Source organism: Stenella coeruleoalba (assembly GCF_951394435.1).
Source record: "Stenella coeruleoalba genome assembly, chromosome: 6".
Taxonomy (NCBI): domain Eukaryota; kingdom Metazoa; phylum Chordata; class Mammalia; order Artiodactyla; family Delphinidae; genus Stenella; species Stenella coeruleoalba.
The window spans coordinates 68,989,741-69,003,758 of record NC_137151.1 but is presented as its reverse complement, the minus strand read 5'-3'; the positions used below and the strand labels follow the sequence as shown (position 1 = coordinate 69,003,758).

Here is a 14,018-nt window from a genome sequence, read left to right as displayed (position 1 = left end):
AAACAACATTGTGAAACTTCAGGGGCCCGTATTTTCTATCTGGTGATGTAGCCGTCTTAGCTGATTCTGATTCACAGCTATCAGGCATTATCACCAAGCCAGGCCCTGTTCAAAAGAGCTGGCCCTTGACTGTCAGAAACTTAAGCCAAAGTGTGTGTGTGCAGGTGGGGGGGAAGGGGGAGGGGGCTCTCGAAAAGGCAGACATGGTCTTTTGTTTAAATAGGAGGAAAAAATTAGGACTCAGTGCGGTAAGATTGAGCATCAAAGATTTTTAAAAAAGCAGACAAGCTAGAACAAAATGTTTTATTATTAAAATAAAAAACTTTGTATAAAAGCATAACAGATCAAATGCTCTATTTACATTTATTGATTCAAGGTCCAATTATGCACCAAACACTGCACAGGCACAGCTACGGGCTGCAGACGCAAAGCAAAATGAACACACACACACTTAGATTCTACCTCTAGCAAACGATCTGATTCATGCCGAAACAGGCAGAGGGAGAGACGACACACGGACTCTGCCCAGAAACTAAACTGGCAGAGATGTCAAGTTAGCAAACTGTTGAAAGTCACCCTTCTCCAAAAAGGCACTTCTCAGTGTTATAAAAGTGCTTCAAACCTGAATGCGAACCCTGTGCCTGGTTTATAATTTCTTCAAGAAAGTAAAAACTGCAAAGAATTGTAGCTGAGTATAAGTATCAATTTTCCACGCAACATAAGCAAGAATTTATTTGAAATACCTTACGTTATGAACTGAAAACAACTTGGCAAACTACACTCATCCTGAAGTTTTATTCCATGAATTCAAATCGGCCTACTCCTGAAGGCTCCCCGTCCCAATTCCCCAGGATGGCTTTTCTACAATGATTTCAAGTATAGCACTGCCCGAGAACCTTTGGGTCGTGACCGTGTGGGCCAGATGCACTTGGTGGAAGAAATCAGCAGCAGCTAAGCCTCAACTGTGACAACTTGAATAATAAGCACAATACATGGAATATTCTCCTGAGAGGCCTCCACAGTCATATATTCCACTTGCCAACAATCACCTAATTTTTCCACATGGTTTTAAGACTTTTGTGCCTTGATTCTGTTAAAAATGTCAGCGAACACTAAATCAGACCCAGTGTTTTCACGTAAGCAAGTTAGAGGGCTAGTCTCTGGAAATCAAGAGATGTAGTTAGTTAACACTAGTACTGCGTTTCTAAGTGCTTGGTTTTATGGGTGGATTCCAGGGCTATTTCAACACCAATTAAATCAAACATGCTTTCATAAAATTGTCATTTAAAAAGGGTTCTGAAACTAAATGGTGGAAGAGAACCACTGGAGATAAGAGGGGGATGGCACGGGATGAGGGGTGGAGGGAAATGCAAAGGAGAAACTGCAGGAGGGCAGGGTACAGCTGGCACTACACCCCCGTGATGCCCAGACACGCGTGCATGTCTAATGAGGTTAACCTGATTTGCCTATAAGACAGACTGATCATCAGAATTCTTAAACTCGGGTTTCAATCACATGACAAAATTGAAAACTTTAAAACAAGGAAGATTTGTGAAGTGGAAGGCAGGTAGTGGATCTTCCAATTATTATGCTTGCATTTCAAACTCCTGTTTTAGACTGAAAGAGAAGAGGGAACATGTCAGGATATGGTTTTCGGCCTAACAATTCTCTTCTGAAAACTAATTCCAAGAGACACACGCACCCCAATGTTGATAGCAGCACTATTTACAACAGCCAAGACATAGAAGCAACTTAAGTGTCCATCGACAGAGGAATGGATAAAGAAGATGCGGTACATATATACAATGGAATATCACTCAGCCATTAAAAAGAATGAATTAATGCCATTTGCACCAACAGGGATGGACCTGGAGATTATCATACTAAGTGAAATAAGAGAGAGAAAGACAAATACCATATGATATCACTTATATGCAGAATCTAAAATATGATACAAATGAAAACTTATTTACAAAACAAAAACAGACTGACAGACATAGAAAACAAACTTATGGTTACCAAAGGGGAAGGGAGTTGAGGGGATGATAAAATCAGAAGTCTGGGATTAACAGATACAAACTACTATATATACAATAGATAACCAACAAGGTCCTACTGTATAGCACAGGGAACTAAACTCAGTATCTTGTAAGAAACCATAATGGAAAAGAATATGAAAAAAAAATATATATATATATATATATGTATAACTGAATTACTTTGCTGTATACCTGAAACACAACATTGTAAATCAACTATACTTCAATTTTTAAAAAGTTAAAAAAATAATAATCTTCTGAGAGCCTAATTCACTCTTTTAAACGTTTCTATCAAGTTATAACACATCTTAAGTGTACAGCTTGAATTTTACACACGCATGCCCACGAGGGTCACCACCACCCAGATGAAGATATAAAATGTTTCCAACCCTCCCCGACTCCCCATGTGCCCCTTTCTAGTTAATACCTGCACCCTCCTGCCCTCCATAAGACCACTCTTCTGACTTCGACCGTTTTATTAAGATACAAAAATGAATGTCAGATTTGGGTGTGGAAGAGGGAAAAATCAGCCCTACCTTTTCAAGTAAGCATGCACGTTCCCGAAGCCGTGGTACTTGGCTAAGTACACGAGCACCCCAGTTGCACACCGCCCGTCTCTCTGCCGACAGAAGCTGCAGTTGCAGATCCCGCGACACGGTGGGCAGTGCCAGCTCTGAATAAGCATGAAAAGGCACCATTAAGTTAAACCTCACGCCGCCGCTTACTTATTTACTCCTGTTTAACCTTTAAGATGGGCCTGATCAATTGCATTCAGATCTTTTTAATTATTAAAAACCTCGTAACATGGTTAACATCAGTTAGTCATGCATCACGTTCCCTTAGGAAATCCCACGGAAAAAGTTCCACAGCCACTAGCAGGGCTAAGTGGGGAACGGACTTCCCCGAATGGCCGGGTCGGGAGCACTCCAGAAGGGCTCACCACTATCCACCAACACTCTGAATGCATCTGTCTTCCCCGAAATGAATGTCCCACGACACTAAGGGCTCAATCTCTCTCTGGCCCTATCAGCTCACGGCAGACTCTCGAGCCCCCAGGACCACCCCTTCGAGGCACGTACTGGGTCTAGCAGAGCATCCCTGACTTCTTCACCGTAACGGTTTCGAAGGCAGGGCCCGCAGAACTGGCCTCGAACGCCCCAGCACTCTGGGTTTCTGCAGTTTGTCTTGGTATCCATAGTTTTCTGGCGGCACTGATGACAAGTCGTTCCCTGCAAATAATAAGCAAATAAGAACCAAAAACAAAAACACTGCTTTCTGTAGACAAAATACTTAAAGAATGTCCTTCTTTGGGAATTCCCTGGCGGTCCAGTGGTTAGGACTCCACGCTTTCACTGTGGAGGGCAAGCCGCACAGCCAAAAAAAGGAGGAATTTGACTACAAAAAAAAATTTAAAGAGAAAAAAAAGAATGTCCTTCTTTGTGGGTAAAGTCTCATATTTTCTCTTTGAATCCTAGTTCACATCTATACACACATGTATACAAAAGGACATGAAAAGTATCTCAAGCATGGTGATTTCATTCAACTGGCAGACGCAATACCTTATGTTATCAAAACTACAATAAGAAAAGATCTGTTTGGGCTTCCCTGGTGGCGGCGCAGTGGTTGAGAGTCCGCCTGCCGATGCAGGGGACACAGGTTCGTGCCCTGGTCCGGGAGGATCCCACATGCCGCAGAGCGGCTGGGCCCATGAGCCATGGCCGCTGAGCCTGTGCTCCGCAATGGGAGAGGCCGCAGCCTGCGTACCGCAAAAAAAAAAAAAGATCTGTTTATCTTTACCACACAACCATATCCCCAACACCTATCTATGTAGACACACGTTAACAGATACTTAGGTTGAATGAATCAATTTCTAAATTAAGAGAAAAGATTTTATGCTACTAAAGACTTACTAAGCAACTACTACTACTGCAAACTTACTAAGAAAGCTAAATCCCAAGGATGCTACAAAACTCTCTGTTCTTACATGAAAAAAACACACAGGCACACATCCCATATGCTAAGACTGTTAGAACATTAGCAAAATGTCTCTCTCACAGACGTGTACATTTCCAGACATCATTTAGAGGCTCTGACCAATGAACGGTTATAGATCTTCTCTCGAGAGTTGCTGCAGATGTTGTCCAATTCTTCCTCCGTGATTTCGTCCACTGGGCGGATTATATGGGGAAGGGCCATGGATCCGGGGCGACGACTTCGGGGCATGTCATCTTCCTGCATAATGAGAAACATGGAACAGAGTGGCCTTCCTGGCTCTTGCCAGCTCTGAATCTCAAGATACTCGCTTTGTCATTTCTTCAGAGAATTCAACCTGGAAATCATTCTTAGAGCTTACGGAGAAGGGGAGAATCCTAAGTTTACTAAGGATCATGGGACAACATCATGGAAATGACTCCTACGATTAAGAAAAGCCCAAGATAATTTTGATCCTCTTGCCTGCTAGCAAGAACCATCAAAATAAGCTGATATGGGGCTTCCCTGGTGGCGCAGGGGTTGAGAGTCCGCCTGCCGATGCAGGGGACGCGGGTTCGTGCCCCAGTCCGGGAAGATCCCACATGCCGTGGAGCGGCTGGGCCCGTGAGCCATGGCCGCTGAGCCTGCGCGTCTGGAGCCTGTGCTCCGCAACGGGAGAGGCCACAACAGTGAGAGGCTCCCGTACCGCAAAAAAAAAAAAAAAAAAGCTGATGTGACTTTAACCGTTCTGGAGTGTTTGAGAAGAACATTTCATACGGATCATTGGTGTTGAGGGGGTGTGTGCTCCCGTGCTGTGTCCATGACCCTGGGCCCACAGAACATGACAAACAGAAGAGAAAGCATAAAAGCGGAGAACTCACGTTCACGTAGCCGGCCACGGGCTTCCTCTTTCTCACCAACATGTACTTATCCTCTTCCTCCTCGTCCTCCTCTTCATCCTCCGTGGGCGGGGCACTGTGCGACCCAAGGACCCGAGACCTCGACCTGGTGAGAGGACGAGCTCTCCGCTCAGGGTTTCTCCTGCAGGAGACACCTGGGAATGTGCGCCTTCGGGGTGTCTTTGGACGCTGAACAAAACACAGAGGATTGGACCCGTTTATTCCAGAATGAGAAGTGGCACCTTCTCCTGAACCAGGTTGTCCTTTAAGTAAAAGGAGTACTCCACTTCCCGATTTCCTTCAGCCTCTCTGTAATGCATGGAAAATGAGCCCAGAAATGATACAGCCATTGTAATTTGGCTTTTGTTAACACCAAACCTGGTTTCTCTCAAACTGAGGGATGATCTATTTATGCTTTACTCAATAAAGATGCGAGAAAGAATCTCGTTCTCCAAAAAAAAAAACCTTTTCTACAACATCTCTTGAGCCCTGAAACATATTCACTGTTCCTATACTGCCCAAGAGAGAAATGTATGTATGCTTTTCCTTGTTCTATTCCTGCTCACGGAGAGGCGGAAAAGGAAATCTTTCCTTTTGTACCACACCAGACACACCAGATTCCCCTGAGTTGCACCAGCTTAGTTTCCTCAGGATATAATCACATACATTAGGCCATGACTTGGTTAACAAATTGTTTTTGCTTTCTTTTTTTTCATTCTCAGATTTTAAAAACATCCATTACCATGTAGGAGGAATCTGCCAATGCTGGGGATACAGAAAAAACCATTTTCGATCTTTATTTCCTACCCCTGAGGGTCTTAGGTTTACTTGGGTGGGAGGAAAAGAAACAACCAATCAAAAGAGGTTTGAGGAACTTCCCTGGAGGTCCAGTGGTGGAGACTCCGTGCTTCCACTGCAGGGGGCGCGGGTTCGATCTCTGGTCCAGGAACTAGGACCCCACGTGCCACGTGGGTGGCCAAGGAAAACGGAGGGGCTTGGGGTTTGAGCCCCACAGGAGCTCGGCATCAGGGGACAGGGGCACCCCTGGCCCAGGGTGCAAGGAAGAGGTCCCAGAGATCTGTCAGAAGCTTTCCTCTATCACCTCTAAGTCTGTCTACAAGACCACATGAAATAACGAAATTGGACTTTAAAATCAGACCTGCCCATTTAAAATCAGACCTCCCCAAAACAGTACCATACAAACAAGGATTTGTACTTACTGAACTGGAGCCTGGCAGGGAACGACTTCCAGGGAAGGAGCCAGGAAAGCTTTCTAATTCTGACATTAGTTTTGCAAGCTAAAAAGGGAGGACAGTAAACAGAAGTTATTGGTTTAGAATAACTACTGAAAACAAGTAAATTCTGGAAATCACAGTAGCACGTTTCAAAGAGTTTCTGATTTCCCCTATACATCTACCAAGACTTTAATAGATTAAAAAAAGAAAAGTTAAGTTTAGGAAAAGAAACACAGTTTAAAACATATGTTATGAAAATTTCAGAGCTACATGGAAAATAATTCTTATGACAAAGATATAAGCAACAAGTGGCTTAGAGAAAAGCTGGGAAGGAAGGGTGAGTTCTAATACATTCAAAGTCAGATACCTACCATTGCTTTGTTTTGCTGTATATTTAAAGCCCTTTTCTCCAAAAAATTCATGCCACTTTCATCTTCTGAATCAGAATTGCAATCGGTCACAGAATTCTCTGAGGGTTCGGAGGGCACTGCTCTCTCGTTGGCAGCTCCCCTGGTATTTCGAGTTGGAAACTTCATGGCCACCCGGAGAGGTCCGGAACTTCTGCACTGACTGCGGGTCCGACAGCCCGCGTGGTCTGCCTGCAGCCTCTAGTCAATCAGAACAAGTGAGGCATTAATGACTTGCTGATTGTTGCACAGTCTGCAACAGTATGACTACAAAATATGCCTTTGGAACAAAAAGAGCTTGCAGCAAATACATTTGCACTGAACACTTTAATTGTCAAGTTTAATTGACAGCTCTGGGTAACAAAATCAAGAATTACAAATAAATACAACAACCTGAGTGTAGTTTAACTCGGGGAGCCTACGTGAGACACATTGTTATAAGCCACCTTCACAGTCCCTAGGCCAGTGGTTCCGAGCCATTTTTTTAATGTGAAAATCCCAGCTCCCTTTTTCATTTCTTTAAAAATAGAATCTTTATGCATTTTGAAAAGAACTCCCCTAGCAGTAAATACGTGTGCTCTCATAAATATTATTTCAATGCTTATGGCAATACTAAACTTTATTAAAAGATGTCTCAATGTTCTGTACTACTTTTTTTAAAAACTAGCAAAATGTATAACATAACATAAAATTTTTCACTGGAACCATTTTTAAGTGTAGAGTTGAATGACATTAAATACATTCATTGTTCTGCAACCATCACCACCATCCATCTCCAGAACTTTTTCATCTTCACAAACTGAAACTCCATACTCATTAAACAGTTACTCCCCACTCGCCTCCCCCTCAACCCCTGGCAACCACATTCTACTTTCTGTCTCTATGAGATCTGACTACCTCCCTCTCTTATCCACTTTTTGGAAGCCTAAAATTCTTAAAATCTCAGATTCCAAAAGTAGTATGTTTCCACCATTTAAAATGTATGAAAATTAGCCACTGGGGAAATGCAAATCAGAATCACAAGACATCACTTCCCACCCACTAGCAGAACCAAATCAATAAGTACTGCAAGGATGTGGAGAAACTGGAACCCACACACCCACTCTGGTAGGACTGTAAAATGGTGCCGCCAGTTTGGAAGACAGTCTGGCGGTTCCTCAAAAGGTTAACCATACAGACTATATGACTCAGCAATTCTACTCCTACTGAAGAGTGTACGTCCATACAAAAACCTGTATGCACATGTTCAGAGCAGCATCAGTCCTAACAAAAGGTGCCAACAGCCGAAACGTCCATCAGCTGATGAGTGGATAAATAAAATGTGGTATATTCACACAATGGAATATTATTCAGCAATAAAAAGATATGAAGTAAAAAAAAAAAAAAAAAGATATGAAGTACTGACACATGGAAGAACTTTGAGAACATTATGCTAAGTGAAAGAAGCCAGTCACAAAAGACCACATATTGTAGGGTTCCACTTCTAGGAAATGCCCAGGATAGGCAAATCTATGAGACAAAATAGATTAACGGTTGTCAGGAACTGAGGATATTGGGAAAGGATGCAAAGTGACTGCTGATGGGTACAGCATTTCTTTTTGGGGTGACAAAAATATTCTGAAAATGACTGTGGTGATGGCTGAAAACAAACAAAAAAAAGAGAGAGGCAAAAAATACCACCCATAAAGTCCCAGAAACGGAAGACTCATTTTTTAACATTCCAAAATCCCCACCGCTTTTTGTACTATTCTTATATTTTTAGTGTGCATGGGTTGAAAGATATAAAATGACAAAACTTTTATCAGTTCTTAAGCCTTTTAATCAATTGGCATTTTATCAATCGCAACAAATAGCATCTACAAAGAATTGAAACATTGCCCGGAAATGATTCAGGCTATAGACAATGTTGGGTGACATCCAGATTCGCAGATCAGCCCCTGCCAATAACTCCAATACATACTGATTCAGACCAACACCACCTCTTAGAGGAAATATTACATTATCGTGAAGTTAGACAGTGATAAACACTCGCTGGTCAGGCGTCCTCACTTATGTCAGTGCCGCTCAAGTGCGGTCCCAGGCAGTGGACCCGTGTCAGAGCACAATGAGCTAGAGAGCACGCACCTGACTGCAAATCAACAGTCTGTCGAGAAAGTCTTGCTAACAGAAAAACGTGTGCAGAAGTAACCAGCATGCTCGGGGAGAGTGGGACCGAGGTGCGTCAGCGGCAGCAGTGTCCTGAGCAGGACAACAGAGGCTAAAGGTAAGACAGCATGCACAGGAAAAGCCAACAGAGGAGCCAAAGTGGAAGCAGGCAGGGCCCTAATTGTCATTACCTGCACTTAAGCTCCTGCATGGGAGTTATCACAGGCTTTCCGGATGCAGGCACAGATCCACTACAGGAACCGACATTTACTGAAGGCCTACTCTATGTCAGGCCCTGGGCTGGGCACTTGAACTTAAATGTGAATGTAGCTCATCTTGAGGACACGTGTGCTTCCTCTGATTAGGCTGGATTTCTGTAGCAACAGAAATCTGCAGGCGGGCCAATTCTATCTTACCAGTTTCCAAGATTTTCAGAGACTACAAAAATGGTCAAGCTTTACAAGGAGAACTACATTAGCAAAAAACTGCTTTAAGACATGAAGAAAATACTCTTAAAACTTTTTAAAAGATCAACAAAATCTTCTGGCATGACTAAAACGAAAATCTTAAGGAAAAAAAAAACTTTTTAGGCAAGTACGTCATGCCTCTAAAGGTACCTTATTTCTTGATATTGGTGAAATTCTCAAACTCACCATTCCATCTTGTATCTCACTCTCTGAGAAACCGCAAAACGATTCATCATCAGAGTCGGCATGAAAAATACTGGCCAGTTCGTTAGTGACATCTGGCCTTGGTTTCTGTAAAAATCCACAATGGTCTAACACATCTTGCACCTCACTTTCTGAAAAGCCGCAGAAAGATTCATTATCAGAGTCCTCATAAAAAACATTTGCCAGTTCTTCACTGATATCTGACCTGAATTTAGGTTTCTGTAAAATAAATAAATAAATGTGGTTGTGCATTTTTTTTCCTTTTCAAGAACCAATTTTCCATAAACCGTGCAGAGAGCAAATCACATTTACAAGTGCATTACAAGAGAATAGCTTTTGTTACAAAGAAAAATGGTTCAGAGGTTTACAAATGATTTCTGAGTTGTTATGGCAAATCATCAGGCATGTTAGGTTAGGCGACATTTCAAAAGGATAGAATAAGTAGCTAATCTACCTCCAACAATTACTACCTAGAACCACAGCAAAAAGTGAAATGAAATTACAGTGCATACTGTATTTTCATAACGGCTGTATAGAAATGTAAGCAAAAAGCAAGCAGTTTTAATCACGCACAAAGCATTTGAGGCATTTTGAGCACGGCAGACTCCATTCTGTTTATTCTCAGGCAGCACTTACTGTGTTTGCAAAATTATCAGAAGCAAAGCTGTCACAACTGTCATCAGAGGATGACGAGGTTTCCATGGAAATCAACTTCACATATCTGAATTTCTTGAAGTTCTTCTTTGCTCTGCGATCCTTTTGCTGCAAACAGAAATGGCAACACTATTAAATGGGTTGCTTACCGCAGAATCTAACGAAAGATATCATTTTTGAGTTGAGTAGGTTCAAACAGCACAGAGGAGATGTGTCCACTTCTTATACCCTACACAGAAAAAGGCGGGTTTGCAATTGCTACAAAAATTTTTTCAAAACCAGGTAATATCCTAAAAAGAGATCCCTGTGAAGGAACATTATAACGACAACTATCAATTTATTCAAATATCTGTAGAGCTACCCCTTTACCCACCTTAAGAGCCCCAAACTCTTAACATTATTATACTGAGCTCCCAAGGCATTAAAAGCTAAAAAAAAACAAAAAAAAAAAGCTAAACTCCTAAAATCTGCCCTTAAAAAAAAATTAAACTGTACTTCAAAAGTACAAAATGGTAGTGATTTCTCTCCCTCAGCCAAAATCAAGCTAATGAGATCTTTCTATGTAAGCTTTGGGCTCTGTACTGTGATGCTAATTTCCCAAACTGTAAAAACTGGGCAGCACCTCTACTTCGAGATGGCAGGCTTTCAAACAGGCCTGTGCCAATCAGGAGGGGTAGAGTGATTTCAGCACAAGTCCTTACAAATCAAATATATCGACCCAGTGAACAAATGTACAGGAGCCAAGTTAAAGGTCAAACAGTCCTCCAAACCCAGGTAGAATGCCTGATTCCACTTCAGGGCTCTATTAGGCTGGCCAGACATTCAGCTCTTTCTGCAGTCCCCTTGCTGCACAAGTCTTAAGTTTTTAGAAGTCCTTTCATAAGACACAAATGGCCTGTGGATATGAAAATGCAGCCTTCATTCATGAACACTGAATAGCCTGGCACTGCTCATCAGAACATGCAACTGGCATCAATCTCATGTAAAAAGATGGCCGTTTCTACCATTTCTTAATATTTAATGAGATTTCTTAAATGCTGTATTAGTAGTTCCTATATTTTTCTCTTCTGAAGTATAGCCATGGAGTAACAGAAGTGACTCCTTACACTGAAAACTTTTGAAAAGGCAAGCTCTGCTAGGGGTCCCACAAAAATAATGCCAAGATGTGAGGTGTCGGGTGAACAGAACATTCTGACCTTCCTTCTATACTTAACATTATGCATTTCTCTTGCAAATAAAATTATTTTCATGATCATGGGACCCAACCACCCAGTACTCCTCAACAGACTCCATTCAATCATCTTAGGAAGTTTTAGTCTTTGGTCCTTTTAGAAAGGCAGGCAAATGTGATAATAGGTAGAGGTACTACCTATTAAAGGAGATCTCAGAAACTCCCCATTTTCCAGATGAGCAAATTAAAGGCTCCAAGGAGGTGAAACAGATTGCTCAAGATCACAGGGTTGCAAGGAGTCTGCAGTTTCCTAAAACAGCAAAGCTCCTTGCACTACTGCAGGAATTATCACCATTCACTCATCAGTATACCTGCCAGCAGTCAGACGCCCAAGACAGCCTCAAGGGAGGCATTCTGTTGGAAGCTCGCAGGGAAATTCCTGCTGAGCTTTAACTAGTCACCACATGCCAAGAGTTAGTTATCAGGCAAATGTATACCTGGAGGAAAAGACCTAGAAAGAAGCAAGGCAAATGATCATGGTTGAGATGGACTTTCTTGGCAGATAGGTAATAACTAACACCACTTAATAGGTGTTTTTTTGTGCCAGGCACTAAGTATGCTTTCACATTAATTCCTCGCAACAAAGGTGGAAACTGAGGCTCAGAGAGGTGAAAGGAACTATTCAAGTCCCACGATGGCCCAAATTTGAACCCAGGCACGTCAGAGTCCAAGTCCAGCTACACGTCTTTCTTCATGCCGAAAGCCAATGCCCAGGTCCATTCAGGAGAGCTGTCTCTGAAACCACGCCCCCAACACGCCCTCTCCCACCCACCCCCAGGGAATCCCAGCCTTCCCACGTGGGCCCCTTACCCATATTTATTTTAAGCGTGTCACTCTCTTCCTTTTCACCCAACCCCCACCCTCTAACCTCTTCTGGGGCAGACCCTCCGTTCCGGTTTCCGTTAGAGCAGAAAGTAACGTTCCATCAGGGCTACGTCCCGCTGCTGAGAGGATGGTTGGGGGGTGGGGAAGGGAGTGGGAAATGAGCAAACGGTCGGCGAACCGTTCAGACCAAGTCCTTCCGCTGCACTAAATCCCCGCCTGGGACTAGAAATGCCCCCTCAAGTGTGCATAACCCAAGTTCTAAAGAGACCGATTTGCAAGACCTTTAAACTCCAAACCCTCAGTGGTTACAAGCGCCTGCCGGCATGGTTGATGCAAAAGCGGGCGGGAAGCGCGCGCAAGGACCCCCAGTACGCGCGGGGCTGCGCGCGGGAAAGGGCCTGGAGGCTGCAGGGCGGCGTTCCCCTCCGCGCCCCGCGGGCAGGTCTGCGTACAGCGGACACAATGGGCCCCCCCGGCCAGCCCCCAGCGCACGTGCACCTCGGGCGCACGTGGCCTCGAGCTCCCCGGGGCTGCCAACCATCCTGCAAAGCTCTCAAATCTCCGGACCGCCCGCGCGCCGGGTGCACACGCCCGTCGGGGGCAACCCCTAGTCCCCGAACTACCCCCAAGTGCACAACATCAGGGGCTTGGCTCAACGGGCGCCGCCCAGGACGGCCACCAGTTGATAAGGGCACTCCGCCGCGGAGATGGAGGGGGTCCGCCCGTGCCCAACACCCACCGCGCCCATCCCGCGCCTTCGCCCGTCCAGCCTCACCGGCACGCGGCGAGCGTCCATGCTGGCGGCTGGCGCTCTGAGCGCTGAGAGCTGAGAAGCCGCGCGCGCCTCCGTCCCACCACGCAGGAGCCGGAGCTCGAGCAGCGCGGGCCGGCGGGCGGGGCGCTCAGAGCCCGGGCCGGAGGGGCGGGGCGCGGCAGGCTTTCCCGCGTTGGGGCGCAGGTCCTGCCAGCTATGGTAACGGTCCACCCGCGCGAGAGACCCACTCGGCCCCGGAAAAAAAGCGGTCCCCCCCAGATACCCTGAAGTCCTGTGATAGCCGTGCAGTCCCCTAAAATCCTCCTTGGAACTGTGATGCCTTGGGAGCTCCAGGACCACTCCTCTTTACGTAGCTGCACGGTCCCGAGCGAATGGCGCGAAAATGGGTCGTATTGCCCCGGGGTTAGCAGGCTGATTTGCATGAATTCCGGGGCTGGGAGAGGAAAGTGGAGATGGGAGTCGTGGAGAGCTGCGCCGGCCTCAGCATTTAGCACTTTCCCTGCGGTGTGCGGTTTACGTTATATAAAATAAAAATCAAAGAACCAAGCACGAGCTCCACCGTTTATCAGCCCAGGCACTGCCCCTAGATGTAGCACCTCTTATCTGGTAACCGCACCATTATCTGAAGCAATAAAATGAGTTAAATCCTGATCTTTCTTTCCAGAAAGCACGGGAAGTTGTTTTATATAAGACTTGTGGTTTTGAAATGAGAAAGGGCTACTGTTAGTTAAGACTCATCTACGGGATAATAAAGTCTAGAAATTATAGAAGAATGGAAGCTAAAGACTGCATTAATGTGGTTTGGAGTTAACGTTCTTCGTCAAAATTTAGAATTACCTAAGTCAGAATGAGCCTGAGATTTTTCATTGCCCTTTGAAACGAACCTGACATTACGACGAAATACAGTGTGAGGCTTAAAAAAATTTTTTTTGTAGAGAACAGGGGAAAAAGTTGCTTTTAGAAGAAAAAGTAAAATAAATTGTGTTGCTTTAAAAGACCTTAATTATAATCTTACGTTTAAAACAAGTGCTTTAAATGAAGCATTCGCTTTCTCCTTCAAAACTTCTCTTGGGAATATTCCTTTGCAGGGAGAGAGCATGCGTGAACACACTGCGTTCCTCTCCGGTTATATTGAATACAAAAACTTGTGAATAATCGATGCACGA

At 44.3% G+C, this 14,018-nt stretch overlaps 1 protein-coding gene across 5 annotated transcripts in view; it reads right to left on the bottom strand.

The window, feature by feature from the left end:
* Positions 1–250: 250 nt before the first annotated feature.
* CDCA7 (cell division cycle associated 7) overlaps positions 251–14,018 on the bottom strand; it is a 37,215-nt gene continuing 23,447 nt past the window's right edge. Inside the window, exons 1-10 of one of the 5 annotated variants that reach the window (XM_079924438.1) lie at positions 12,817–13,081; positions 10,004–10,129; positions 9,350–9,586; positions 6,516–6,752; positions 6,130–6,207; positions 4,892–5,098; positions 4,134–4,271; positions 3,119–3,268; positions 2,576–2,712; positions 251–1,617 (exon numbers count right to left, since the gene is read on the bottom strand). In XM_079924438.1, the coding sequence (XP_079780564.1) occupies positions 1,587–1,617; positions 2,576–2,712; positions 3,119–3,268; positions 4,134–4,271; positions 4,892–5,098; positions 6,130–6,207; positions 6,516–6,752; positions 9,350–9,586; positions 10,004–10,129; positions 12,817–12,873 (1,398 nt within the window). In that variant the 5' untranslated portion in view covers positions 12,874–13,081 and the 3' untranslated portion in view covers positions 251–1,586. Of the gene's footprint in view, positions 1,618–2,575; positions 2,713–3,118; positions 3,269–4,133; positions 4,272–4,891; positions 5,099–6,129; positions 6,208–6,515; positions 6,753–9,349; positions 9,587–10,003; positions 10,130–12,816; positions 13,082–14,018 lie in introns of those variants that run through there. The other 4 variants (XM_079924439.1, XM_079924440.1, XM_079924441.1 and 1 more) reach the window with 4 other exon arrangements.